Consider the following 27,969-nt stretch of genomic DNA (forward strand, 5'->3'; position numbering starts at 1 on the left):
AGAATGCTGACAGGCCCTTGAGATTATTCATGAAAACTTGGCCTGGATGAGTCGAGTGTTGAGTTTACAGGGCTTCCAAGACAGCTGTCCCAGGGATTGTAGAAGAGGAACACAGTAGGAGCTGAAAGTCCCTGGTTAAGCAAAACTTAACCTGTGCCAACATGGAAATAATAGATGCAAATAGATGCCAGAGTTCTCGGCAGTGCTGAGGACAGGTGCTTTTTCTACTGTCTTAAAAAGTCACAAGGAACATTTCATCTGAAATGTGATGTGGTAAAAACATGCTTTAAGCCAGCAAAGGATTCTGATTCTGAAATGATTAGGGTACAAGTTCAAGCCAGGAGAACTGTGACTCCATTTGGACCTCAGAAAGATGATAATGCCCCACTGGATGCTTTGGACACAGATGGAATCCAAAACTTAGGTAGAATCTTGGTCCTCTCCAATACGGGAATCTTCACAGTGCCTCATCAGCCCTGTAGGGAGCCCCTCTGTTGGTTTGAACTGATGGTCCAATATCAAAAGCATGTTGGGAGCCCTGATTGCCATAGGCAATTAGCAGCACTGCTGATCACAAGCTACCTTATGGGAGAGGAAAATTCAAGAGGACAAAGCTATCAAGGGTAACCCTAAATACCTACACCTCATAGCTAATGCTACAAGGCTCAGCAGACTTGGGGATTCTCTGGGCAACAGGATTTTTTTTTTTTAGTTTTACTTTTTATTATAGTTTTTTAAAATTTTATTTTAAGCACTGATTTGCAATACTGGTACTGGCAGGGTTTCATGCAGAAAATATTCCAACACCACACCCTCCACCAGTGTCAGTTTGCTTTGCTTCCCGTTTTCCCCTCTTTAATTGGGTCTATCTAAAGAAGCTATGTTTATAGAAGCCCAGGGTCTACAATTCTGGGTAAAAAGGGCAGATAACCCAAGTTTAGCTTTGCAGACTGACAAAAATAGTGCTGAAGGACTTTTGTCCAAGCACTTCATCTTCACCTGTGCTCTATTCAATGAGCTGCTATAATGGGCTAAAATAGGTCTATTTCAGCCTGAAGATACTAGGTGGGCAATCTACATTCCTTTTGTTTGTTTTCTTGGTGTTTTGTGTTGGGGTCACAACTGGCAATGCCCGGAGAGCTCCAGGCTCTGTGCTCTGGGATCACTCTTGGTGGTGTTCAGGGGACCCTCTAAGGCTCCGGGGATGGAGCCCAGGTCATCTGAGTGCAAAGCAAACCCCTACCCATTGTACTCTCCAGCCCTACATCTTGCCTTGTGATTGGCAGACTTTGGAAGAAATGATGCTACCTAACTTCACAGGCTAGAATTAAAAGGCAAAGGGGCTCTTGACACGCTGGAACACTCACACTAGAGCCAGTCGTCCAGCTAAGTTTAATTGCCCTGTGCACGCAGTGTTCTGGAAAGTCGCACAGGCAAGCACAGAGCCTCACCCAACCAGTGATCACAAACCAGACGCACAAAATGTTGGAGAATGTAGAATTGTGCTTCTGTTTTCTTCATTTCAGACCTAGAGTTTGTTTCAGATTCAAGTGACTAGAAAATGAAATTGTAGTCGGATTAAATTCTACTTATAATGCATTTCTACAGAAACGTGAAATAGTTGGAGTTCTGTTACTGCAGATTGTCTCAAAGTTGATTGCTTCCGCCTGGGGCTGAGGACTGAAAGGACTCATCTGAGAGATTCTGCCTTTGTGTCAGGTCAGTCTACAATTGTTTACACTTGACCAAGGAAACAGATCCCAAGCAGATAAAGACTTCCCCCAGTGTCAGCCTGAAGAATGGGGCTGAGGCGTGAGCACAGGCCAGGCTGCAGAACCACACTCACTCCATGAGGTCCAGTGACCGCTCCCTCCTCCTGGTCAGTCCATTACTGGAGCCTTGAGGTCACCACAAAATCAAAAGAGACTCTGAGAGAAGGAGAGGACAGGATCGAAATCCCATACCAATGGGGAACAACTGGGTCCTTGGGAGTTTAAGAAGAACTGCTAATAGCTGTAAAAGTTATTAAATGTTGCTTGTTCAGTTGGCCCCAAGCCATACCTGACTATGTGGACTATGTTTACTCCAGGCCCTGTGCTCAGGGATCACTCCCGATGGTGCTTGTGGGGGACCCCACCTGCTCTAGGAATTGAACTGAGGTTGGCCGCATGCAAGGCGAGTGCCTTAGTCCCTGTACTATCTCTGGTGCCGACCTTATTCAATGAAAGAAGACTAAGAATTTTGTTGTTGTTTTGGAGCCACACCTAGCAATGCTCAGGGGTCACTACTGGCTCTACACATTTAGGAATTACTCCTGGCAGTGTGGGGGGGATCATATGGGATGCTGGGGATCGAACCTGGGTCAGCCTCGCGCAAGGCAAATGCCTTACCTGCTGGACTATCTCTGGCCCCACACGCCTGCGTGTGTGTATATGAGTGAAAAAATGCTTGATACGCTCCTGCAGGTTCATCCAGGGCCACTGCTGCTGACTCCTTTGCAGTTTGTGGTTCAACTGCTGAAATCTCCAGCTCTACCTGCCTACAAAATAACAAACTCTCCATGTGAGATCTGGGGGTAAAATCTCACAGTAAAAACTATTTTCTGTGGATTTATAGGATACATTATTTGAATACCACCTCCCCCAAATTACTTAAGTAACATTTTCATTAGTCATTCAAGATAAAGTTTATTATTTTAATAATGGTAACAGGATATAGATAAATCACTTATTTGGGCAGCAAGAGAGGAGAATATCTGAGAATGCTAAAAGCATATGTAATCAAGATATGTAATCGTGTCATTATTCGTCATGCTTTCATTAGCTTATGATCAGTTTGGGACAAGCGAGTGTTGGCTAAAAGACTAAATGCTAAAAGACAAATGCCACTCTTAATACAGTCTCTTACAAGAAGCACATTCTTTCCTAGCCATTTGCTTCCTAATATACTCACTAGGTAAGAGAGAAAAATAGTTCAGATCTCTTAGATGATTTTCTAGTTTCTTCTTATCAATGTTCTTTCCTACAGAGATCACTTTGATGAGCTCCTTCAGTGAAAAATTCATCTACATAGGAAAAGTAGAAATCCCAAACCATAACATAAACCCAATTCAGAAGAAGCATAAAAATGTCAGTTGTAAAAACACTTCCTTCTCAACAACAGTTTCATTGTTAAAACACTCTTAAGACAACAATAATAGTTTGGTTTCCAGTAGGCTAAGCCTGACTTTAACATTTACTTGCTGTATGTAGCAATGTGAAAATGTTCCGATTCCTGGCAAATCATTTTCTGGGATGCAGGAAAAAAATTCTGGATTTTTGCCAACCGCTGAAATAAAGCCTCCCCAATTGCTAGCTGTTATAGCAAGACTTAGACGGCATTCAAGAAGTTAGGATACTAATTCTGTGTACTGGCTTGTAGAAATAGAACTTTTTCCACTGGGGGAAAAAATGGGATATGTAATATAAAGAGATAAGCCAAGTTTCTTCATTTTAAACATTGTTCCTATAAAAATCAAAACCTCCAAATGTTTTTGAAGTTTGAAATATTTCATACCAAAGATTAATTTTTGAAGGGATTTCCCTTTTCTACCTCCATGATACAATTTTAAGATATATTAAGTAAAATACATGTGTATCTACACACTTCACCTATATATAAATAGTGACATATATAAACCATTTTCCTGAGAGAATGCAAAGATGCAGAAGAAGGTTTTACATAAATTGCAGATAATCTGTCATCCAACAAAAGGCCCCCAGAGGAGAGGCTTCTGGGGGCTTTATTTCTCATGCACAAAAAAAGTGACAGGAGAATAGAATCAAACACACGTAGGTTGGGAGCTTCCTAAAACCCCATGAATTTATCATTCTTGGAGTTGAATCTTCCTGTGATTCCTCCCATAAACTGTTTTTTGGGAAAAGGAGTTTGGGAAGTTGTATTTATTCTTTCAGGCACTAATAGTACATAAAAGAATGCACTATTTTTTTTTTTGAAAGGAAGGGTGGCATGTGTGGGGAGAAAATTGCTAGGGCACAATCTAAGGCCTTACGAGTGAAAAGCATGTGTTCTAACACTGAATCACTTCCCACACCGAGAGCCTATGTCTTGAGCTGATGCCTTATTAGCTCAGCAGGTAACCTACCATCAATGAATTTTTCCAAATTCTACTACCTGGATGAGGCCTAATGTCTTCTAGCTTACCAAGAGGACAATGGATTTCGTGACTCAAGTGAAATACTTCCCGTGAACCTGAAATCTGGGGCCCTGACCTTTCAGAAAGCACAGTCCCTACCCGGTCAGACACTATCTTCTTTACTCTTCACACACGCTGGCTGTTCCTGGGAATGACTCCTCACCATCATCAACACTCACCCCTGTCCTCCATCAGAGAACTTCAAGCCCTGGGTCAAAGCCAGTGAATGAGTGGATGGGTCCAGCCAAGAAGGCTCTGGGTTCTTTTCTGTAGTGTGAGTGTGTGAGTGTAAAAACGGCATTTCCTGCTGGTTCCTGATGCTCCAAGCGTGTTTTTAAATAGCAGGAAAGCATGACTAGGGACCAACCCTCGGCTATGGGGATTTGCTCCAACACTCCCAGGGGCTGTCTGACATGGCAGAGTACTCAGCTCCACACAGACTGCATTTTTCCAGACAAACTCATGAGAAGGTGGAATCTGTAAATTAGACACGCTGGGATTAACAAGCACAAATACTCAAATGATACCGTTGTAGCAATACATTGCAATAAAACCAATGTGAATGTGTTTTTTCTTCAAAGCATATTATAAATAATAGCTTTGGATGGGACTGGAGCGATAGCACAGCGGGTAGGGCATTTGCCTTGCATGTGGCCGAACCGGGTTCGATTCCTTCATCCCTCTCGGAGAGTCTGCAAAGCTACAGAGAGTATCTCGCCCGCACGGCAGAGCCTGGCAAGCTACCCGTGGTGTATTCGATATGCCAAAAACAGTAACAACAAGACTCACAATGGAGACGTTACTGGTGCCCACTCGAGCAAATCAATGAACAATGGGGATGACCGAGCTACAGAGCTACAGTGCTACAGCTTTGGATGGTGGCTCACAGAGGACAAATGAAAGCATTGAAGGTAAAACTGTGGATAAGGGGAACTATTGTGATACCCAGAAAGAATTTCAGTACTCCAAAGGAAGTGCTCCATAGAAAGTATTTCAGCAAGGTAGGAGGATGGCAATGTTTATGCTCCACTACACTACATTTTAAAGTACACTTGAGATTTAATTGCATACAAATTCAGAGGTCGGAGAAACTTCAAGAGCCTTAGATGGGAGTTTAGGAAGCCGACGGCTGTGAACTGCCATTCTCACTTAATGCTCGTTTAATTTTGCATTCTTCACAGGTAAGTAGGCAGTGCCTAGAATAGAAGCAAAAACAGTGGTTTGAATTTTGACACTGGAACTTCTAGTCTCAACTACATTATTCAGAAACTCTTGCTAGGCTAAAGTCCACCAGTCTAAGTTATTCAGAAATAACAGAAGCTGTTTCTTTTTTTTTTTCTTTTCGGTTCACACCCGGCGATGCACAGGGGTTACTCCTGGCTCTGCACTCAGGAATCACCCCTGGTGGTGCTCAGGGGACCATATGAAATGTTGGGAATCGAACCCGGGTCGGCCAAGTGCAAGGCAAATGCCCTACCCGCTGTGCTATTGCTCCAAGCCTCAGCTGTTTCTTGATTTGAGACCCCTAGAATATCATCTTTTTTTAAAAAAGGTAATTCGTGATCTTTGGGTCCACTGTCGCTTTTGTCACATCATGCTGCTTCCCAGATAGAACCCACGGGGAGCAGGAGGGGTCTTAAGAGAAATGTGCCCCAGTCCTTGCCCTGGTCCATAGGAGAAATAATACATAACTGCCCTCAATCATTTCTATTCCTTTCAACAGCCCATACAACAATTCTGATCACTATTTCATGTAGATGAGAACGCCAAAAAACAAGGGTTTGAGAGGTCAGTGTAAATGGAGACAGTTTAGGGGCTGGAGTGATAGCACAGCGGGTAGGGCGTTTGCCTTGCACTCGGCGGACCCGGGTTCGAATCCCAGCATCCCATATGGTTCCTTGAGCACCGCCAGGGATAATTCCTGAGTGCATGAGCCAGGAATGACTCCTGTGCATTGCCAGGTGTGACCCAAAAAATAAATGGAGACAGTGTAGCGAAGGGCAGTGCTGGCGCTCAGCTCAGGTTCTCTATGGCAGATGCCAGGGTGACAGAAATTCCCACTGTTCCTCCACACAATCCCCAGAGCGGAACAGAAAAGACTCTGAGAAGTGCTTCAGAGAAGAGCTCTGACTAAGGGGCTGGAGAGAGAGCTCAGCGGGAAGTGCTCCCCTGGTGTGCGTGAGGGTCCCAGTTAGACCCCCAGCACCACAGCGCCCACCCACCATCACTGGGCGTGTCTCTGGATCTGGGCAGTGGAGCAGCCCGTACAGCCAGTCTGAGTCTTGCTAGGATTGGCCCCCAGGACCCCTCAGCAATGCTTGGGTTGATCCCCCCCTCTCAAAGATCCCTGCTTAGATTCTGTGAGAGCCTGTGATGACAGAGCCACATCTGCTCATAGCGTTTTCAGGGACTGGCACAGTGCCTTGGACACATCCTCACTAAATAAATATCTGCTGGGCAAACAAAACAGGAAACTCAGTTCAATAACACAGGATTATTACTGATGTTAAACAGTCGACATGCGAGTTAGGGTTTCAACATAGTTTTTAAAAACGTTTTAAAATTTTCTGTGGGTAATAATATTTCATTTATATTATTATTTAAGCAAGAAAGTTTATAATGAAACTTATTTTAAAAGATGTGAGGGGAGGGGCTGGAGAGATAGCACAGCGGGTAGGGCGTTTGCCTTACACGCGGCCGACCCGGGTTCAAATCCCAGCATCCCATATGGTGCCCTGAGCACGGCCAGGGGTAATTCCTGAGTGCAGAGCCAGGAGTAACCCCTGTGCATCGCCAGGTGTGACCCAAAAAGCAAAAAAAAAAAAAAAAAAAAGATGTGAGGGGAGAGAGAGGGCAAAGTGTGTTTGTTCAAGAGAGACCACAGGCTCCAGCAGAGTGGAAATAGGTAAGCAACGAAACATTCGGACGAGCATGTGAGACACATGTTCAAGGGAGAACACAGGCTTAAAGAGCAAGCCGTCTTTCATTTAATTTTTTTAAAGTATCTTCCATACACCTTCCCCCCCAATGGATTACAAACCTGTTATGCTGGGGACCAAAACCAGCTCCACGAAGCTGATCTTCAAACAAATGGAATTTCTTCTGGCACACTCGGATGTAAGATGCTTTTCCCAGGCCAAACCCCAGGATACCAGCAACTGTCAAAGTAGGTTGGGTTGAAAAAGCTAAAGGTCATTAAAATATTCAGCTCACCTCTATTATCTTCTAGTATCACTTAACAATGGCATTTTTCTATCAAAAGTCCTATAATGGCTCATTCTGCACCTGGGGAAGGACCCACATCTGCACCTGAGATGTGTACTCTGAGCCATTTCCCATCCGGAGAAGCCTGTGTTCTTTCTTCAACATAAATATCTCTCTCTCTCTCCCTTCTTGCCTCCCTCTCTCCCTCTTTCTCCCACCTTCCTCCCTCTCTCTCTCTGCCCCCTCACATTTTTTCTAAGTACATTTCTTTGAATAAAAGCATTGTACTTTAAAATTTAAAGTAAAACTATAAACCAATAAACCACCAATAGACAATAAAGAATCGATAAACACGAAGCTCTGAGAATGATGTTTTCCATTAAAGAGCATAATGGAGACCTAGAGAATTCCCAGTGCCTCCGTTTGGAAGGGGAGGGAGGAGGGTTGGAATGGAAACAGCATGGGTACCATCTCAGAGGGAGGCCCGGCTGGCCAACACGGGTCCGAGGTTTGGGCAGGTGAGGTCTGGGGTGAGCCTAGAGGTGATGCTCCAAATGCCTGGGCAGAAACCCCCCTGAGCCCTGACTGCTTGGTGAGACTGCGGCTCCTCTTCCCAGCAGGAAGAGACACTCTCCCCAGCATCCAAGCTGTGAGACAGGATGCTGGAACGCATCCTCCTTATGTGTCGAACGAGTGAAATGAGAAGAGACCCCAAGTTTGTGGTCAGTTTATTATCTGAAAGTCCCTGACTTCAGACATTTCCCTCCTTCTGTCCACTATAGAAAATAGTTTTGAAGAGGCTGAGCCAAAGGAAGGAAACACAAGTCTGCAGTGCAGCTGCCGTGCAGAGACCATGGCACTGGTCTCTGCTTATTTCCCATCAGTCTTTCTCAGTCCCTGCTCAGGGGAGTCTAAAGTCAGTCTGCACAGCCCAGTCTTAGAACAGGGAGCACAGAGGAGCCAAGTGGGAAAAAAATAAAGTCTTACATGGGATAAAGACTATGGCATATCTACACAAGGAATACTACGCAGCTGTCAGGAAAAATGAAGTCATGAAATTTACTTATACATGGATGGACATGAAGAGTATCATACTGAGTGAAATGAGTCAGAAAGAAAGGGACAGATATAGAATGACTGCACTCATTTGTGATATATATCTATATATCTATATCTATCTATTTATTGATCTCTCTCTCTCTCTCTATATATATATATCTGTGTGTGGGCAGAGGGTAGGTAAGATAGAGAAGAGACCAGTATGACAATAATAGGGAATGATCATGTTGGACAAGAACTGAATGTTAAAAGTAGGTAAAGGGATAGTCCTGATAACCTTTTAGTATCTGTACTGCAAACCACAATGCCAGAGAGAGAGAGAGAGAGAGAGAGAGAGAGAGAGAGAGAGAGAGAGAGAGAGAGAGAGAGAGAGAGAGAGAAGAAAAATGCCTGCCATAGGGGCAATCTGGGGGGTGGAGAGTGGGGGGTTATGGGAGGGTGCTGGGAAATGTACACAGTGGAGGAATGGGTGTTAGAACATTGTATGACTATAGCCTAATTATGAACAGCCTTGTAAGGGTCTATCTCACAGTGATTCCATTTAAATTAATTAATTAAAAAACAACAAAGTCTTTTTTCAGAGACCCAAAGCAGGCAATCTGGTTAAATTGGTCATCTCTCCAATAGCTAGGAACACCTTTTTCAAAAAGACAACTTAGGGCTGGAGAGATGAGCAATGGTGAGGCATTTTCCTAGCACTAGCTGACCTGGGTTCAATGCCTAAGCATCATAAAGAGGGATCCCACAGTGAGCACAAAGCCAAGAGTAAGCCATGAGCAAGCTAAGAAAATGCTTTTCTTTTTTTTTTGCTACTGTTGTGACTTACGTGCAACTTTCGGCAATGATCCAAATCTTGGATTAGCTGCTAAGTAACCTAAGGAGTCATAGAGAAATACATCGATTCATTTCATAATTAAGCGAAAGAAAACTTTAATTTCTAAGATTTACAGATTTTAAATTTTTATTTATTTATTTTTATAAAGTAGTGCACACTATTTGATTACATTTAATATTAGAGCACCAATCCCACCACCACTACACCTGCCCACCACCATATTTCGCCTGTTTCCACTCCGAGCCCCAGCCCCTGCCCTAAAGCAGAACCAAAATAATTTATTTTGTATTGTTTGTTATGAAAAACCACTGAAAATGCTACAAAAATTTCCTTAGAGGAAAGAGTGTGAAGATTGTTGTATTTCACCCAGGGGCCATTAAGCCCTTCTATAAGAGATCACTAACATGTTGTTAAAGGTTGAGCCTTGTGTGCTTATATATTATATATCAATTTACAGATTTTTCCCCCAAGAAGACAGCACATTCCTTTATTTGTATACTTTCCTCCATAAGAAAACAATTCTCAAGCATTCAAATTCATTATTGTTTTCCCTTAGAGAAAGCTTTTCTGTGATTGTTGAGCTGCCATGATTTACAATGCTGTTAATATGTTTTGTGCATACATGCTGTTATACCACACTCACCATTAGAGTGTCGGCCTCCCTCCCCTAATGTCCCCTCCCACCCTGACCCAACTGGCAGACTCAATTCTAAAGGCAGACTGTCAGAGTCTACGCATCAATAGTCATTTATTACTCCCTCACTGTTTCTTTATATGACCTAGGGGAGATGCTTCAGGAGCTGCTTCTCCCTCTGACTCTCTCTGTTCCAGGTCCTTCCCCGTGGCAGCAAACAGCATGGTTTCCCATTTTCTTATGAGTTATACACAGATTCTCAACCAAAGAGATGATCTCAAAAGATCCATCACTCAATCCTTGGTTGATTTCCTTGTCAACTATTTTTGGCAAGTGGCAAGGACTGACTCATATATATCATCATCACTGTCATCCTGTTGTTCATCTCTCACACACACACACACACACACACACACACACACACACACACACACACATATATATATATAAACATGAGACAGACATTTCAAGACTGATTCAAAGACATCAAGGCCAAGATGGAGCGAACAACTGAATCCGAAGCAGCTGGTCATCACCTCCTCATCAATTTAAATATCTCAATGTAGTTACACAATATGTCACCCATCACAGTTTTTAAATGAGAACGTTACCATCTGTGATAGGCAGAATAAGGACCTCATAGAGATGTCTGCACTGAGTTATTGGAAACTGAATGTGTGATGTGTTAGGAAGGTTAAGGCAGAGTGAGAGAGAGAAAGGCTGCGATTCAGAAGACTTTTAGGAGGTGGTTCTGGGGTACCTGAGTTCAATGTAGTTGCAGTAACCATTGATGCAGGACAGAGCCAGAGACAAAGGGAGCAGCAGGAGAAAAACTGGTCTCAAAGCTGCTGCTTCATGGACTGGGAGGAGTGGAGGGTGGGTGGTCTCTAGAAGCCAAATAGACTCTAGGAACCGAGAACCAGACTGTCTCATGCTGTTAGCAAAGGCCGACTCTTACCTTGGTGGACTAATCCTTGGGTGACAAGCATGCTCACAAGAGAAAGAGGCAGAGCTGGAAAACAGAAATTCCCTTTAATGGTGATTGTTTTGAAATTTGGCAACTCACCTGGAAGTTAGGAAGAATAAGTTTTCATCTGCTTTGCCTACGAGTTTTTATCCCCCTGTTCAACAAAAGCTGATTAAGTGTAGGAGGGAAATGGTGTTGGGTCTGCCTCGGGCACCCATGAGCTAGATGCGCAAGTTAATCTGATAAAGCCTGGACCCCCTGGGGAGTCTCTGGCAGTTCACTAAATGCTCGCTGTGGACTCTGTTCTGAACCCCCCACGGATCTTCTGAGTGTGTGTGTAAAGGCTGTGAACGTCAGCTCTCTCTCTCCTTCTCTTCCTCTCGAAGTGTATGGTTGTCTGTGTCACATTTTTTAGCTGCCATTGGCCTTGGATAATGGAAACCACAGAGTGAAACCTGTGTCTAATTGTGGGCTGCTACAGGTTGAAATGTTCAATCTGTAAAGAAGTTTAAAAATATATATATATCGGGCTGGATAGATAGTACAGTGAACAGAGTGTTTGCCTCAGACACAGCTAACCCAGGTTTGATACCCAGCACCTCATATGGTCCTTTGAGCCCTGTCAGGAGTGAGTCCTGAGTGTAGACCTAGGAGGAAGCCCTGAGTACCTCTGAGTGCAGCCCCAAACAAAGAATACAATAAACTCCTACATGACTTATCTTGGATAACCCCATGCTTTGTCTATTCTGTTTGGCTCCACAATTTGAACCTGTCTAACCTATTTTCAGATTACTATAAGATTACTATATCCATGTTAGATATAGGTAATATTTAGCTGTGTTTTCTTTTCTTTTTTTTTTTTTTTTTGCGTCACACCCGGCAATGCAAAGGGGTTACTCCTGGCTCTGTACTCAGGAATTACTCCTGGTGGTGCTCCAGGGACCGTATGGGATGCTGGGAATTGAACCTGGGTCAGCCACATGCAAGGCAAACGCGCTTACCCGCTGTGCTATCACTCCAGCCCCTAGCTATGTATTCTTAAAAATTCATTTACCTTGTTTTAGAAGTTACGTTTTATATTTTGGCAATGCTTTAATTTATTGCCATGTCAGAGTTGAAATCAGACCTCACACATGTGCATCTGCTAAGTTAGTTCACATCCCCAGCCTGGTTTGTGTGACTTAAAAATTTAAAATTTTTATTATAGTTTAGGTAATATGGTTAGATCAGTGTTAACCTTTATGGCATTTAAAGTACAAAGATACTGCACCTTCATCACCACTGAGGTGTCCCAGAGTCTCCACCTTTTTTTTTTTTTTTGTACTTGCAGTACTGCCCATTGTTCCTGTCACAGAATACCAGGGTACCTCCATCACTGTCCCAACATCCCCAGTACCACAAATCATAGTGCTATTGACTGGGCTTCAGTCTTGTTTCTGCTGTGACATGTCTAATCCCTTTCTTTATTTCTCTTTTCCCCTCTGCTTGCTTTCTTTCTACTTAGCATATGAGTGAGCGCTGTGATTTGTCAGAACAGGCAAAGGCAGTTTCTAGCTCTGTCAGCATGGACTAAAGATGTTCTCTAAAACAGAGAGCAGTGATAAACATAGAGCTTAACCTAGCAACCAGGACAAATCAAATAATAACCAGTTTTTCCACTCTTCGCTAGCAGATGTTCATCCTGAAAGGGTGACTTCTGAGGGCATTAAATCACTTACTTATAGGTTGGGCTGGAGCTATAGCACAGCGGGTAGGGCATTTGCCTTGCACGTGGCTGACCCAGGTTTGATTCCTCCATCCCTCTCAGAGAGCCCGGCAAGCTACTGAGTGTATCCCGCCTGCATGGCAGAGCCTGGCAAACTACCCGTGGCATATTCGATATGCCAAAAACAGTAACAAGTTTCACAATGGAGATGTTACTGGTGACCGCTGGAGCAAATTGATGAACAACGGGAGGACAGTACTATAGTCTACTTATAGATTAGTTGAAAAGATACGAAACAGTCTGTAATCGTCATAGATATAATAATCAGATACACAGAATATATTTGTTAATGGGCATGGATTTAGAAGCAGAGCTGTGCATAGTAAATATTAATCTGCGATTGTTTCCAAGGGAATTCTACTGAATTTGGAAGAACTGAGAAATCAATGTATTTCAAGGAATAAATGGTCCCTCCATTAGTAATATTGCAACATGTTGGGATAAAAGCCAATGGCTCTCTTAAAACATTTTCCCATGACAAATAATGATTTGCTTTTAGTTTTACTGAGGGAGAATTCTAAGCCACACCGGTGGTGCTCAGGGCTTACTTCTAGCTGTGTGTATAGGGGTCACTCCCGGTACTCTCTGAGGTACTGTAAATGGTGCCCTGGCTGGAATCAGCATAAGCCATATGCAAGACAAGTTCCTTAACCCCTGGACTATGCCCCTATGATTTTTTGTTTTTTTAAATTAGAAGAGACTTCAGCTCACAGTGGTAATCTCTATCCTTGTCTTACCCTGGGCAGTTCAGAGTAAAGGGAAGAACAGAGGCTGTAACTGCCGCCACCCTGCATCCGTCCCAGAGACTTAACAGGCTGTGATCGAGGTGGGAGATGTGGGTTCGGCTCTGGGTACAGCAGCCACTTGGACATCATTTCTGCTATTTTATTAGATGGCTACTTTTCAAGGAAATACAGGGAGAGCAGGTCCCTAAGTGTGCTCTGGGGGCCCAGGACCCACTCCCCATGCCCAGAGGACCATTGCAGTACTGAGAATTAAACCCAAGGCCTTTGCATGCCAGGCACGTGCACAGGCGCCTAGAAGCTATATCCTATCCCACTTGTCTGTTTGTTTTGTTCACGGCCACTCACCTAGGTTCTCAGGAATTATTTCTGGCTCTGTAATCAGGGTCCATGTGTGTTGCTGGGGATTTGAACAGGGCTGGCTGAAGGCAAGGGAAGTGCCCTGCCCGCTGTGCTATCTCCCTGGCCACTCCATGGCCCACTGGCAAGAAATTTTAGATAGGGCTGCAGAGAAAGCCCCAGGGTCAGGGTTCATGGCCTGCATGTCCGGGGTCCTGAGTCTGACCCCCAGCACTCCATGTGACTCTATACAGATACTCAGTTCTATGGGAAATTACGGAGCACCCGTGCTCAGAAATAAAGCACCAGCCCTATTCTGATCTGCTCTTCCCGCAGCAAAGTGGGCTTGGTCAGCAGTGATGACAAGGAGCCGCTTACCTCGCTTCCAGAAACTCTCCTCTTGGCACTCGCGGACTATCTTTAAAATCTCTGCTCTGTGGATGTGTAGTTTGGACTTCGGGCAGAACAGCAGGCTCTGTAAGGACAGGGAGAGGTGAGCCGGGCGGAGCAGAACCATCAGGGAAGCAGGCATTTGCCTCCTACTGCCCCGCCCCGCGCAAGGGGCACTTTCAGCAACGTGCTCCAGAAGAGCAGGAACAGGCATCTGGGCAAAATGAACCGCTGGGATGTCGTCTTGTGTCCCGGTGCCTCTGCTCTCGGGCTTCTCTGTCCTACAAAGTGAGCTGCCCCTCCCATCCCCAGTCTTAGATCACGTGGTCTCCCTTTCACTTTATTTTATTTTATTTCATTTTATTTTATTTTTTACTTTTTGGGTCACACCCAGCAATGCACAGGGATTACTCCTGGCTCATGCACTCAGGAATTACTCCTGGCGGTGCTCAGGGGACCATATGGGATGCTGGGAATCAAATCCGGGTCGGCCATGTGCAAGGCAAATGCCCTACCCGCTGTGCTATTGCTGCAGCCCCTTAAAAATTTAATGAATCACCATGAGATACAGTTACAGACTTACAAACTTTCATGATTATGTTTCAGTCATACAATGATCGAGTACCCATCTTTCCACCAGTGCCCATTCTCCACCACCAATGCTCCTAGTCTCCCTCCGGCCACCCCTCCATCCCACCCTTCTAATTAGATGCGAATGGCACAATGCTTAAGCCTCCCAGATGCTAGGTTGCACGTTAGACCCTTACAGATCCGGATTTACTTTAGTAATGCATTTTAGGACTACACACTCATCCGCAGGTTGCTTTTCTATTTTTCCATATAGTTTGTATCTAAGTGTGCTTTCCCCCCCTCCCCCTGATTTTACTCACTATTAACCAGTCTGCCTTTAATTTCTGGTGTGATTATTGACATCTTGGCGATCAACAGTTTTATTTATTTATTTATTTCTGTAATTATTTATGGGCCACACCATGCAGTGTTCAGGGTTATTCCTTCCTCAGAGTCCAGAGATCAAGCCTGAGGGTCCAGCATGCAAAGCAAATACTCTAGCTCGCTGAGCCATCTTACTGGCCCTAGTTGTACAGTACTTGTAACATGTCAGTTTGTTACAATATGGAGTAATTTCCATCTTTTATGATCATGCAACAAGCTTTGGAGATAGATATTATTTACTCACCCATACCTACATCTCCCAATTCTTTTGTTTGTTTTAAAGCCCGAGGAGCTCAGGGGAAGTTTCTGGCATAATGGTGGTGGTGGTGGTGAGGGGGTGGGGTCATGCCTAGTAGCGCTCAGGGAACCATGCAGTGCCAGGTTTGAGCCAGGGACGCTGCATGCAAAGCATACCTTTTAGCTCCTGCAGCTGGCGCTCCACATCTGCCTATCCCCATCATTGTCTAATGAGGCACTTTTGCATTGTATGCATTTTAGGAAAATATCATCATTTGAATGCACATATTTTCCAATGTAAACGGTACAGTTTTATGTATTTATTTTTTAAAGTTCAGCTCAGAGGTTGGAGAGATGGTACAGTGGGTAAGGTTCTTGCCCCGCACAGGGCTGACCTGGGTTTGACCCCCCCATGCAGCATAGGATCCCCCAAGTACAGCCAGGAATGATGTCTGAGCACAGCTGGGTGTGGCCCCAAAACCCAACCAAAACGCAACAAAAAAATCAGCTCAGTTCTCTAGTTCCAGGCCTATCCTGGTTGCTATTCCCTTCTGTCCACTGCTTCTAATTGAGCATCATTCTCCAGGAAGCCACCGGCCTCCACTACCATGTATTTCCTTGTAGGTTCATGTAAAATTTATTTCTGTCTTTGTTTGTTATTTGGCCACATCAGGTGGTACTCAGGGCTTACTCCTGGCTCAGTGCTCAAGGATCACTCCTGGCAGGGCTCAGGGTGCTGGGTACTGAGCACCTTACCTGCTATTGTATATTTCTGCTCCCTCCATTTTTTGTGGTACCAAGGATCAAAACAGGGCCTCACACATGCAAGACACAAGCTTTGTGCCCCTGAGCACAAAACCAAGCCCTTATGAGAATATTTTTCAGCTGTATGCCTAGAAGTGAAAAATCAGGCATGTGTATTCCCAATTTGACCGTCTTACTGAATAACTCGCCCGAGAGGCTGTACCAGTGTTTGTTCTCACTGCTGGCTCCTGAATGTTCCTTGAGATCCCCAGAACTCTAACTAAGGGCTAGTTAGGCTGGATTCCAAGACAGTGGGACTAATGAAAGAATTTAGTAACACTGAAGTTTTCTGTTTTCTGAAAAATGAATTATTCAATCTTCTATATCCAATAGTTTCACAGGTAAAAAGCTACATTTCAGTCTTCTGTGTGTTTCTCTGACAATTATGGTGTTATGTGTTAAATGCATTGAATGCTCTGTATTTCTATATTATTTGCCTACGCCACCCTTGCTGGTGTGTAGGCAACCTTGTTACTGGACTTAGGATGTAATCTTTTATTAAATATTGGGTCAGTGATTTTTTTATTGATGCAAAACACAAACTATTCACCATTTTAGAGCATACATACAATGGTAAGCTGGAGCGACAGCACAACAGGTAGGGCATTTGCCTTGCACTCGGCCAACCTGGGTTCGATTCTTCCGTCCCTCTCGGAGAGCCCAGCAAGCTACCAAGAGTATCTTGCCCACACGGCAGAGCCTGGCAAGCTACCCGTGGCATATTCGATATGCCAAAAACAGTAACAACAAGTCTCACAATGGAGACGTTACTGGTGCCTGCTCAAGCAAACTGATGAGCAACGTGATGACAGTGATACAGTGATACATACAATGGCATTAAAACCTTTCACAGTGTTCGACAGCCACCACCACTAACTGGCTCCAGACTTTTAAAAAATCACCTCCAAAGGATAGTGCATGTCCAGTAGGAGTCCTTCATTTTCTCCTCCCTCGAGCCCCTCTCCAACCAGTAATCTGCTTCTGCACCATGACTCTCTTTCGCCTGGACATTTTACATAAATAGTATCAAAAATATATGACCTTGGGGGCTGGAGAGATAGCACAGCGGGTAGGGCGTTTGCCTTGCACGCGGCCGACCCGGGTTCGATTCCCAGCATCCCATATGGTCCCCTGAGCACGGCCAGGGGTGATTCCTGAGTGCAGAGCCAGGAGTAACCCCTGTGCATCGCCAGGTGTGACCCAAAAAGCAAAAAAAAAAAAAAAAAAAAAAAAAAAAAAAAAAAATATATGACCTTTTACCAATAACATATGAGGGTTTTTATTCTTACCAACATCTGTCATTTTCCATCTGTTTTTGTATTTTATTATGATTATGCTGGGGTGTGGAATGGCATTAACTTCTGGTTGTGATTTACATAACTCTAATGACACGTGACATTTACTTTTTGTCCATTTACACATCTTCTACAGAGACAAACACAAGTCTTTTATTCATTTTTTTCCACTGGGTTATTCTTTTTTGGTGTTGAGTTGTGAGCGCTCCTTCCTTCCTTCCTTCCTTCCTTCCTTCCTTCCTTCCTTCCTTCCTTCCTTCCTTCCTTCCTTCCTTCCTTCCTTCCTTCCTTCCTTCCTTCCTTCCTTCCTTCCTTCCTCCCTCCCTCCCTCCCTCCTTTCTCCTTTCTTTCTCTGTTTCTTTCTCCCTTTTTTCCTGTCTTTCTTGACTTTTGGGGTCACACCTGGAGATGCTCAGGAGTTACTCCTGGCTCTGTACTCAGGAATTACTCCTGGCATTGCTTGGAGGACCTTATGGAATGCTGGGGATCGAACCCAGGTCAGCCTTGTGCAAGGTAAATGCCCTACCCACTGTACTATCACTCCAGACCCTGTGAGAGTTCTCTTTTTTTAACTGAATCAACATGAGATATACAGTTACAAAATTGTTCATGATTGGGTTTCAGTCATAAAATGTTCCAATCCCTATCCCTCTACCACTGCACATTACCCACCATCATCAATGCCAATGTCCCTAGTTTCCCTCCTGCCACCCCCCTTCGCCAACCTTCTCCCAGAGAAACTTACAGTGCTCTTATAAGCAACTCCAATCCCCCAAGTTTATCTTTAACCTTTCCTTTGTGCTTAATCTCTCATTATCACAATCCTCTAAGTCAGTCTTGGTTACTTATAAGTCAAACCTTCCTGTAATTCTGGACTTTGTATTTGTAGTGAATTACTTGGTTTTCTATTTCTCTATAGCCTTTTCATATTTTACTATAGAACACTGTTCCTTGCTTAAGCACAAAAAGACTGTTAATGCTATGCTCCTAATATTTGGGAATTGATTGACTGAAATATATCTACTCCCGGGCATCTGTCATAATGACTCGACTCAGGCTTTGGTTGCTGTAATTCCTAACAATCCAAAATGGGGGGTGGGGTCCCACCACAGGACCTGGATAGACAGAGGACAAATGACAAAGCTACTAAGGCATCAAAATGAGACAATCTTGAAAGCCAAAGCACAGTTTTGATGCAAACCATTATGACTTAAAAGACAGGACCCCCATGGGGAAGGAAGAGCTAAACTAGCCTGAGGACCTAGTCTGGAATTTATGGTAAAGCCCAATAGAATTGCCCTTGGAGCCCAAAGAACTAAGTTTTGGAATCTATATATCTCTTACCATGTTTATACAAATAACTGAAAATATTAATAAGTCACTGTTATTGTCATCCCATTGCTCATTGATTTGTTCAAGCGGGCACCAGTAACGCCTCTCATCGAGAGACTTATTGTTACTGTTTTTGGCATATCCAATACTCACGGGTAGCTTGCCAGGCTCTGCTGCGTGGGCTTGATACTCTCGGTAGCTTGCTGGGCTCTCCGAGAGGGATTAATAAGTAAACTTGTTTAATATGTACAACTAAAGGGAAAGAGAAAAGCAATATAGATGTCCCTGAAAGACAAAGTGTCTCCTGAGTCAATCTCCCCAAGAGAATTGCCTCTGCAGAAATGCCTTAATGCAGTAAATGATCCATCACACCTATGTACAGTCCTATACCTCGAACCCCCTCAGATGTGCTACAAGTATGCTAACAGCTCTGCATTAAATGGGTCATTTTGACCATCAGTCTGTGATCCCCATCTCCTTGTTCCTCTGCTGGAGAGGCCGGGGAAGTGGTCTGAATTCTAGGCCACTGAATGTGCACCCCCACACTCTGTACTTACAGTGGGTGGTTCACATGCTTATTATTATTACCTGCAGGGAGGATTCCCAAGTAGTGCTCGGAGCTCTTAGCCCCTTCCTATGATTCTCAGCCAACAAGGCTGGCAGCTCAAGGATGCTCGGAATCTACAGTACCAAGAATTATCTGGGGTTTGGGGGCTGGAGCAATAGCACAGCAGTTAGGGCGTTTGCCTTGCACACGGCCGACCCGGGTTCGATTCCCAGCATCCTATATGGTCCCCTGAGCACTGATAGGGGTGATTCCTGAGTGCAGAGCCAGGAGTAACCCCTGTGCATCTCTGGGTGTGACCCAAAAAAAAAATAAAAAAAAAAAAGAATTATCTGGGGCTTCTGTGGTCACACCGGGAGTGCTCGGGGGAACATGTGGTTCTGGGAATAAAGTGGTGCTGGTCGAATGCCAGGCATGTGTCTTGACGCTTGCTCTATCTCTGTAGCCACCACTGTTTTTTCAAAAGCACATTTTGGTAAAGTGCTCCTTACTACAAAAGTCAAGCTGGCATGGCCTGACTTGTGCCTACTCTGGAAGTGCAGGCCTGCCATTCATCCCTTGGAGTCGGAGTGTTTTTCTCGCTATGGTGTACTTCTTTGGCAGTTAAAGTTGACGCTGAGTGTTTTACTTAGACTTGCTTAGACTCTTTCCAGTTTCGATCAGTATGGGTGGCGCTCATCATCCTGGAGTGCTTTCCCAGGGCCAGACACCAGGCCATAAGCATGGAGGAAGACAAAGCAGAAGAAGCACCGGGTGCCTCCCTGCAGTCTCAAAGCTCAACAAGCAGTACCAGTGGCGTCTCCCTCCTTCCCTCTGAAACACAGCGCAAGGAGCTGGTGGGCCCCGGTGAGTCACGCCAGAGAGGAGCTGCTTCCTCTCCACTTCCTCGGCAAGCTCTGCTCCCTCTGCCAAGTTTAAATGTCCTTTCTTGCTTCCAGCTGTGGTTACGGGTGTACACAGGAGGAGGAATATCTCCCCGCATCCCCTCCAAGTCAAGCGTCAGGGAACGGAGCTTTCACACCCACTGAGAGTCTCACCGTCAAATGACAGTTTCTGCATCTCCCAAGGGGAGTGTCACTGTTCCTTTCTGTGCACATATCAATGTTTCATGGCATTCAATTTCACTTGAGTGTCCAAATTCTCCCCTGTACTTGATATTTGATATAATTTAACACTTTGCCTCTCCTAAATGCTGCCGCCTCCTCCTCCTCCTCCTCTTCCTCCTCCTCCTCCTCCTCCTCCTCCTCCTCTTCCTCCTCCTCCTCCTCCTCCTCCTCCTCCTCCTCCTTTTTGTTTATTTTTTAGGGTCACACCTGGAAGTACTCTGGGCTTACTCCTAGCTTTGCACTCCTGGAGGGCTCAGGGGACCATGTGGAATGCCGGGGATCGAACCTGGATCTCACTGGGTGCTTGAAAGGCAAGTTTCTTACCTGCTATACTATTGCTCTGGTCCCCTAAACTTCGCTTCTTAAACGTCACTTTTTCCAGAAACAATTTTTGGCTTGAAAGTCTGACCCATGAAGTTCATCCCAATATTTTATCTTTTCCTCATTTATGCAATATTCATTTTTAGCAGGTCTCAAAGCTGTACCCCATGCTGGCTCCTCAAACTAATGGGTTAATTCAGTCATTAAGGGCACCATTCTCCTGAGCAGGAACACCTTGGAAGCAAAGGTGTAAATGAGGCAAACAAAGTGTCTCATTCTGCTCTAGTTAATTAGGGATTTTGCTCTGCTAAAGGAAACAGTTTCAACTCTTTGCTAAGTCACTACACTGTGGGAGTCAGTAAAGCTACAATCTCAACAGGGCCGAGGAAGGAAAAAGACATAGGCTAAATTTTCCTTTGCAAATTAGATGTAGTTCTCCCTTTCCAGGCAACCCCAGACAGCTTCCCTGAACCTGTCCCACAAAGTGGCAGGCTGAGAAGAGTCAGGTGACAAGGATGAGGTTTAAGACCCTGTCCCATGCTCCCCTTTAGAGAGCAGACCCCCAATTTAAAATATACCTGCTTGCTTGGTGGTGGTGGTGGCACATGGGGACCTTTCTCTTGGCTTTCATGAGTAGACACGGAAGCCATGGTGACGCCGACTTCTCTTCCACTTGAGTGTCCGCTGCTTTCTCCCAGCTCTGGAGTCTAAGGAAAGCAGATGAGAGTGACCACTGTGCCCCAGAACGTTTCTGTCAACCTTATGGACATCCCTCGTGGCACAGAAGGATGTACCAAGGGGTAAGGCGCTTGCCTTGCATGTGGCTGACTTCCGATTCAACATATAGCACTTGCATATGGTCCCCTGAGTCCCGCCAGGAGTGACTCCTGAGCCCAGGGCCAGCAGTAAGCCTGCGGCATTACCAGGTGTAGCTAGAAACTCACTTGAATTTTGCCAGGAGTCTTCATCTGCAACCACCTCAAATGCACTTTCAACTGCCCTCCCACCAATGCATAAGTGAACTCACTGATCGTGCCAGATCAGATTTATAGTAGACTAAAGTGTCCCAATGTGCAGTTGCTTTACAAAATAGGATCCTTCTCTCTAAAATGTCTAAAATGATCACAATATCATTTACTATACAAATATGTACTATTATGGATCAAAAGAGGGGATACAAGGATGAGACAAAATCCCCACTACAGGAATAGACCCCGAATTTAAAATATACTTGCTTCCTGGCCCAGAGAGATTCACTAGTAAATTCTTCCAAATCTTTTTTTTTGGGGGGGAGGGGTCACACCTGGCAATGCACAGGGGTTACTCCTGGCTCTGCACTCAGGAATCACCCTTGGCAGTGCTCAGAGGACCATATGGGATGCTGGGGATCGAACCTGGGTCGGCTGTGTGCAAGGCAAACGCCCTACCTGCTGTACTATTGCTCCAGCCCCAATTCTTCCAAATCATTAAAGAGGACTTACTCCCAATCCTCAGTTTCTATGAAGCAAATAGCACCCTGATACCAAAAGCAGAGAGAGATACCACAAAGAATTACAGAACGATATCCCTGGTGAATACAGATGCAAAGATCCTCAACAAAATCCTAGCAAACAGAATCCAACAACTCATCAGGATCGATCATACACCAAGACCAAGTAGGTTTCATCCCAGGGATACAAGGATGGTTTAACACTCACAAGTCAATCAGCCTAATAAAACATATCAATAAAATAAAAGATAAAAACCATATAATCATATCAATAGATGCAGAGAAAGCATTTGATAAGGTCCAGCATCCATTCATGATAAAAACTCTCAACAAAATGGGAACTGAAGGAGCTTTTCTCAGTTTAGTCAAAGCCATATACCACAAGCCCACAGCAAGTATTATTCTCAATGGGGAGAAACAAAAAGCCTTCCCTCTAAGATCAGGGACAAGACAAGGGTGCCCACTCTATCGTTCCTATTCAGTATAATACTGGAAATTCTTTCCATAGCAGTTAGGCAAGAAAAAGATATCAAGGGCATCGAGATAGAAAAGGAAAAGGTCAAGCTATCACTATTTATGGATGACATGATACTAAGAAAATTCTAAAGACTCGTCAAAGAAGCTCCTAGAAACAATAGGTTTATATAATAAAGTGACAGACTACAAAATCAATACCCCAAAGTCCATGGCTTTCCTATATACAAATAATGAAAGAGAAGAGATATTAAAAAAAAAATCCTGTTCACAATAGTGCCTCAAAAATCAAGTACCTCAGAATCCATTTAACTAAGAAGGACCTATACAAAGAAAATTACAAAACACTACTTCAAGAAATAAAAGAGGACACTAGGAAATGGAGACACATCCCCTGCTCATGGATCAGGAGGATTAACATTGTCAAAATGGCAATACTCCCTAAAGCATTATAAAGATTTAATGCAGTCCCTGTAAAGATGTCTATTGGTATTCTCCAAAGAAATAGATAAAACAGTCCTGAAATTCATATGGAACAATAAACCCCACGAATAGCTAAAGCAATCCTTGGAGAAAAGAAGCTGGGTGGCATCATCTTCCCCAACTTCAAACTGTACTACAGAGCAGTAGTAATTAAAATAGCATGATATCGGACTAGAAACAGACTTGCAGACCAATGGAACAGAGTTGAATATTTTGACACTGACTCTCAAATATAGATCACTTAATCTTTGATAAAGGAGCAAGAAATGTGAAGTGGAACAAGGAAAGCCTCTCCAACAAGTGGTGCTGGAAAATTGGACAGCAACCTGCAAAAAAAATGAACTCAGACCTCTTCTAATGCCAGGCACAAAAGTCAGATTAAAGTGGGTTAAAGACCTCAATATCAGACCTGAATCCATAAGGTACCTGAAAGAAAATGTAGGCAGAACCCTCCATGACAGTGGAGCCAAAAGCATGTTCAAGGATGAAACATCACTGACCAAGCAAGTGGAAACAAACATAAACAAATGGGTCTACATTAAACTAAGAAGCGCTGCACTTCAAAAGAAACAGTGGTGCCATTTAAGCGCATAAACGACCATGATTCAGACACATACAAATGAATCTCGGACCCGAGCAGCTCGCTGCAGGGATGGCTTCAGACCATGCGCCAGGCTGATTTCCCCGGGGCACCTCAAATGGGGGCAGGCATCCTCTCTCTCTGCCTGCACCAGATGAACCCTGGCAGCCCCAAGCCTTCAGAAGCCAATCACCCTCATGGCCAATTGTCACAGGGTCATTCTAGGTCCCCCACACAAGAGGAAAAAATACGATGAAAACCCCAGGTATGCGGGACCAGTGACTGCAACTCAAGGGGTTGGGACTGGGCTGTCCCTTCCCATCTCCCACCCTTCCGGGGTCCTGGCAGTCACACCCACAAGCTGCCTCCAGGTGCCATTTAAGCGCATTAACTGCCATGATCCAGAGACTCACAAATGAATCTCTGAGCAGAACAGCTCGCTGCAGAGATGGCTCTGCACCCCGATTATTTTAATTTTTAGAATCCCAGGAGCACATGGTCACTTTTGTGGACATGCAATATCTATCTATCTATCTATCTATCTATCTATCTATCTATCTATCTATCTATATTTATACACACACATACACATATATATGTACATTTATATATACATATATTTGCTTTTTTGTTGAATCACAAAAGATGTACCCTTACAACATCTTATATAATTCATAACAAGCAACACAAAATAAATTATCTTGTATCTGCCTGTGGGGCAGGCTTGAGTGGTGGTGGGAAACTTCAAAGTAATGGGGGTGGGAAGGTATAATGGTGATGAGATTGGTGTTGAAATATTGAATATAATCAATTATTGTGAACAATGTTATGAAAATAAAACTTAAAAATTAAAAAAAAGAAACAGTGACCAAAATACAGAGAGAACCTACAGAATAGAAAAAAATATTTACCCAATAACCATCAGATAAGGGATTAAGAGCCAGGATATACAAAACACTAACAGAATTGTACAAGAAAAAAGCCTCGAACACCATCAAAAATGGGGAGAAGAAATGAACAGAAGCTTCCTCAAAAAAGAAATCCAAATGGCCAAAAGGCACATGAAAAAATGCTCTACATCACTAATCATTAGGGAGATGCAAATCAAAACAACACTGAGATATCATCTCACACCACAGAGACTGGCACACATCAAAAAGAACAAGAACAGCTAGTGCTGGCATGAATGTGGGGAGAAAGGGACTCTCCTTCATTGTTGGTGGGAAGATGACTGGTCCAGCCTTTCTGGAAAACAACATGGGCATTCCTTAAAAAGCTAGAAATTGAGCTTCCATATGATATAGCAATACCATTTCTGGGAATATATGGGGGGTGCAAAAAAGCACAGTAGAAATGATATCTGCACCTGTATGTTCATTGCAGCGCTGTTCACAATGGCCAGAATCTGGAAACAACCCTAGTACCTTAACGGACAACTGGTACATCTACACAATGGAGTACTATGCAGCTGTTAGGAAAGATGAGTCATTAAATTTGCTTATAAGTGGATGGCCATGGAGAGTATCATGCTAAGTGAAATGAGTCAGAAAGAGAGGGACAAACATAGAATAACGGTACTCATTTATGGAATATAATGTAACATAATAGGAGACTAACACCTATGGACAGTACTGGACAGTACAGACAAAGGCCAGGAATACTGCTCCATGGTTGGCAGCCTGCTTCATGAACCGGTGGAGAAGGCAGCTGGGATAGAGAAGGGATCACTAAGTCAATGATGGTTGGAGGGATCGCTCGGGATGGGAGATGTGTGCTGAAAGCAGACAAAGGACCAAACATGATGGCCTCTAAAGTAGAGAGAGAGTAAGAGGGAAATTGTCATAGAGGCAGGGGGAAAGGTGGAATGAGGGGGGATACTGGGGACACTGATGGTGGAAAATTTACATTGGTGGAGGGATGGGTGTTTGATCACTGTATAATTAAAAATTAATCATGAAAGTTTTATAACTGTATCTTGCGGTGATTCAATTAAAAAATAAATCAATTATACTTGCTTGCGGTGGTGGTGGCACATGGGGACCTTCCTCTTGGTTTTCATGAGTCAACACCCAATCTTAGGGAAAGAGTGAAAGCCATGGCTACTCCCCAGGCAAGAGGGCCCCCTGGCACACACCAGGGTGTTAAGGAAGGAGACTGAGAAAGGGCCGTTCGTCTGACCAGGACTGTAGACACCAGACTTTGAAGCTTTCAGAGAATCTCTAGAGGATGACTGAACTCTGGGGCAAGAGGATTATCTGGAAAGTTCTCTAACAGCCTCGGCAAGAAATTGAAGAGACCTAAATGAAGCCTGGGAGAAGGATAGAGAGATGACAGCTGGCCTTGAAAACACTGGATTTGTGGCGGGAGCAAACATTGGTATTCACCAGTAGAAATTCAAGCGGTGAAGGATTTTGGAATGACATATACAGAATAAGGATATTAGGAATTAGGAATAAGTTTGAGAGAATGACTCGGTGAACTGCATCACAGAGATAACTGGTAAAGAGCAAGGAATATGAATAAATATTCTGTTTGTTTTTGAGTCACACCCGGCAGCGATGGAGGTTGCTCCGGCAGTGCTCAGGGTATCCTAGGATGCCAGGAATGGGACCCAGACTTCCTGCACGCAACTAGGTGCCCTAGCCAGTGGAGCTTCAAAAAAATTTTCTTCAAGGAGTCTTATAGGGGCTGGAGAGAGAGTACAGCAGGTAGGGCGATTGCCTTGCATGTGCCTGATCCCAGTTCCTCCCTGAGCACCTCGTAGGGTCACCCCAGCACCACAGGACTGAACCCCTAGTGCAGAGCCAGGAGTCAGCCTTAAACACCTTTGGTTATAGCCCAAACCCCCTCCCTCACCAAAAAACGAAAGTGGGGGGGCGTGCAGGGGGAGGGATCAGATCCAGGAAATATCTGAGAAGGACCAGTTGACAAGGAGGAGGGCGTTCCCGAAGGAGGGGGTGAGTCACTGGTGTCACGTGGCGGACAAAGGGCCCTGGCGGGGCAGAGGCCAGGTGGACAGGGGCCCCGCCACACCCCACCCCTACTGCTGCTGGGCTCCAGCCAGGTCTGCAGGCCCCCACTGGCCCCACTGCTCCCCAGGCCACTGCTCAGACAGGCCTATCATCCTGGGGAGGGAAAGTGCTGGAATCAGACCGTGCGCGCCCCCACGTTTGGCCAACCACGTGCTTGGGGCAAGGAGCATCGTGGTGGGCCTCAGTGTTGTCCCCTGGGAAGTGGCGTGTGCGCCGCGGTCACCTTCAGAGACCTTGGCCAGGCTTGGGGCTGAAGGCTGAGACTGAGGATGCAAAGACAGCGCCCCCCCGCCCCCCCCGTGTCCCCGCGCCCTGCCCCCCACCCATCCACGTCCAGCTCGCCCGGGGTGTGCAGGAACTGGGAGGCGCAGCTGCCAGCGGGGTCCCAGGGACCCTCGTTCCCCAGGACACCCTCCTTCCCCCAAGTCTTGATGGATCTAAGGCTAAAGAAGCTGGTTCTCAGGGAGAAGCCACTGTCCCCTGTCAGGAAGCAAAGCTGCGCGGTGCCCAGCACCCCCACGACCCCGGCTTCGGGACCCCAGGGGTCCTCAGCGCCCAGCCAGCTGCAGGCGGGCCTGGAAACGAGCCTTCGAGAGCCTTTACCTGCTAAGCGCCCCCCACCCCGTGCCCTTCCCCCCGCCCCCTCCCAACAAGCTGGAGTCCGCTGCTTCTTCAGCAATGGGGTGGGGGGAGTAGATGCAGCCAACGGGGGTCGCTCGGTGGAAGAGGGGGCGCCCGCAATGCAGCGCCGCGGGTCACGGCCCTCTCTGCTGGGCTGGGCAGCCCGGACCCGGGCGCGGGAGTCCGCGCCATCCCCAGCCAGCCAGAGGCCGCCTGCACCCCCGCCTGCACCCCCGACCCCCGCCCCCGCCGCGCCCCCGACTCCGGGCCAGGCTGGAAGGCGGGGACCACCAGGCTGCACGGAGCGGCCCCGGGGAGCACGCAGCCGGCCCGCGACCTGGTCCCCGCGGCCCCCGGGAGGAGGACAGGGCGCAGCACCCCGCGGCCCGGCTCACCTGGGCCTGACGCGCTCCCACGGCCCGGCCGGCACCTGGCCTTCCAGCAGCTTCTCCGGCTTCTCCCTCCTCCGCTGGCTCCGCCCCGCGCCTCGGCCTCCCCGCCCCCGCCGCCGGAGTCACGCAACAAGTGCGCCCCGACACCCACGG

The 27,969-nt window shown here is 45.5% G+C and overlaps 1 protein-coding gene across 1 annotated transcript; it reads right to left on the minus strand.

The window, feature by feature from the left end:
• Window positions 1-5,167: 5,167 nt before the first annotated feature.
• On the minus strand, window positions 5,168-27,969 carry OCIAD2 (OCIA domain containing 2). Its single transcript, XM_004607988.2, has 7 exons — window positions 27,820-27,969; window positions 21,324-21,452; window positions 14,120-14,216; window positions 10,886-10,939; window positions 9,285-9,332; window positions 7,236-7,353; window positions 5,168-5,391 (listed from the first exon to the last, which is right to left on the minus strand). The coding sequence occupies exons 2-7, from the start codon at window positions 21,393-21,395 to the stop codon at window positions 5,310-5,312; spliced, it is 471 nt and encodes a 156-aa protein (XP_004608045.1). The 5' UTR covers window positions 21,396-21,452; window positions 27,820-27,969; the 3' UTR covers window positions 5,168-5,309.

This window comes from Sorex araneus, chromosome 5, assembly GCF_027595985.1.
Source record: "Sorex araneus isolate mSorAra2 chromosome 5, mSorAra2.pri, whole genome shotgun sequence".
In the NCBI taxonomy this organism is placed as follows: Eukaryota; Metazoa; Chordata; class Mammalia; order Eulipotyphla; family Soricidae; genus Sorex; species Sorex araneus.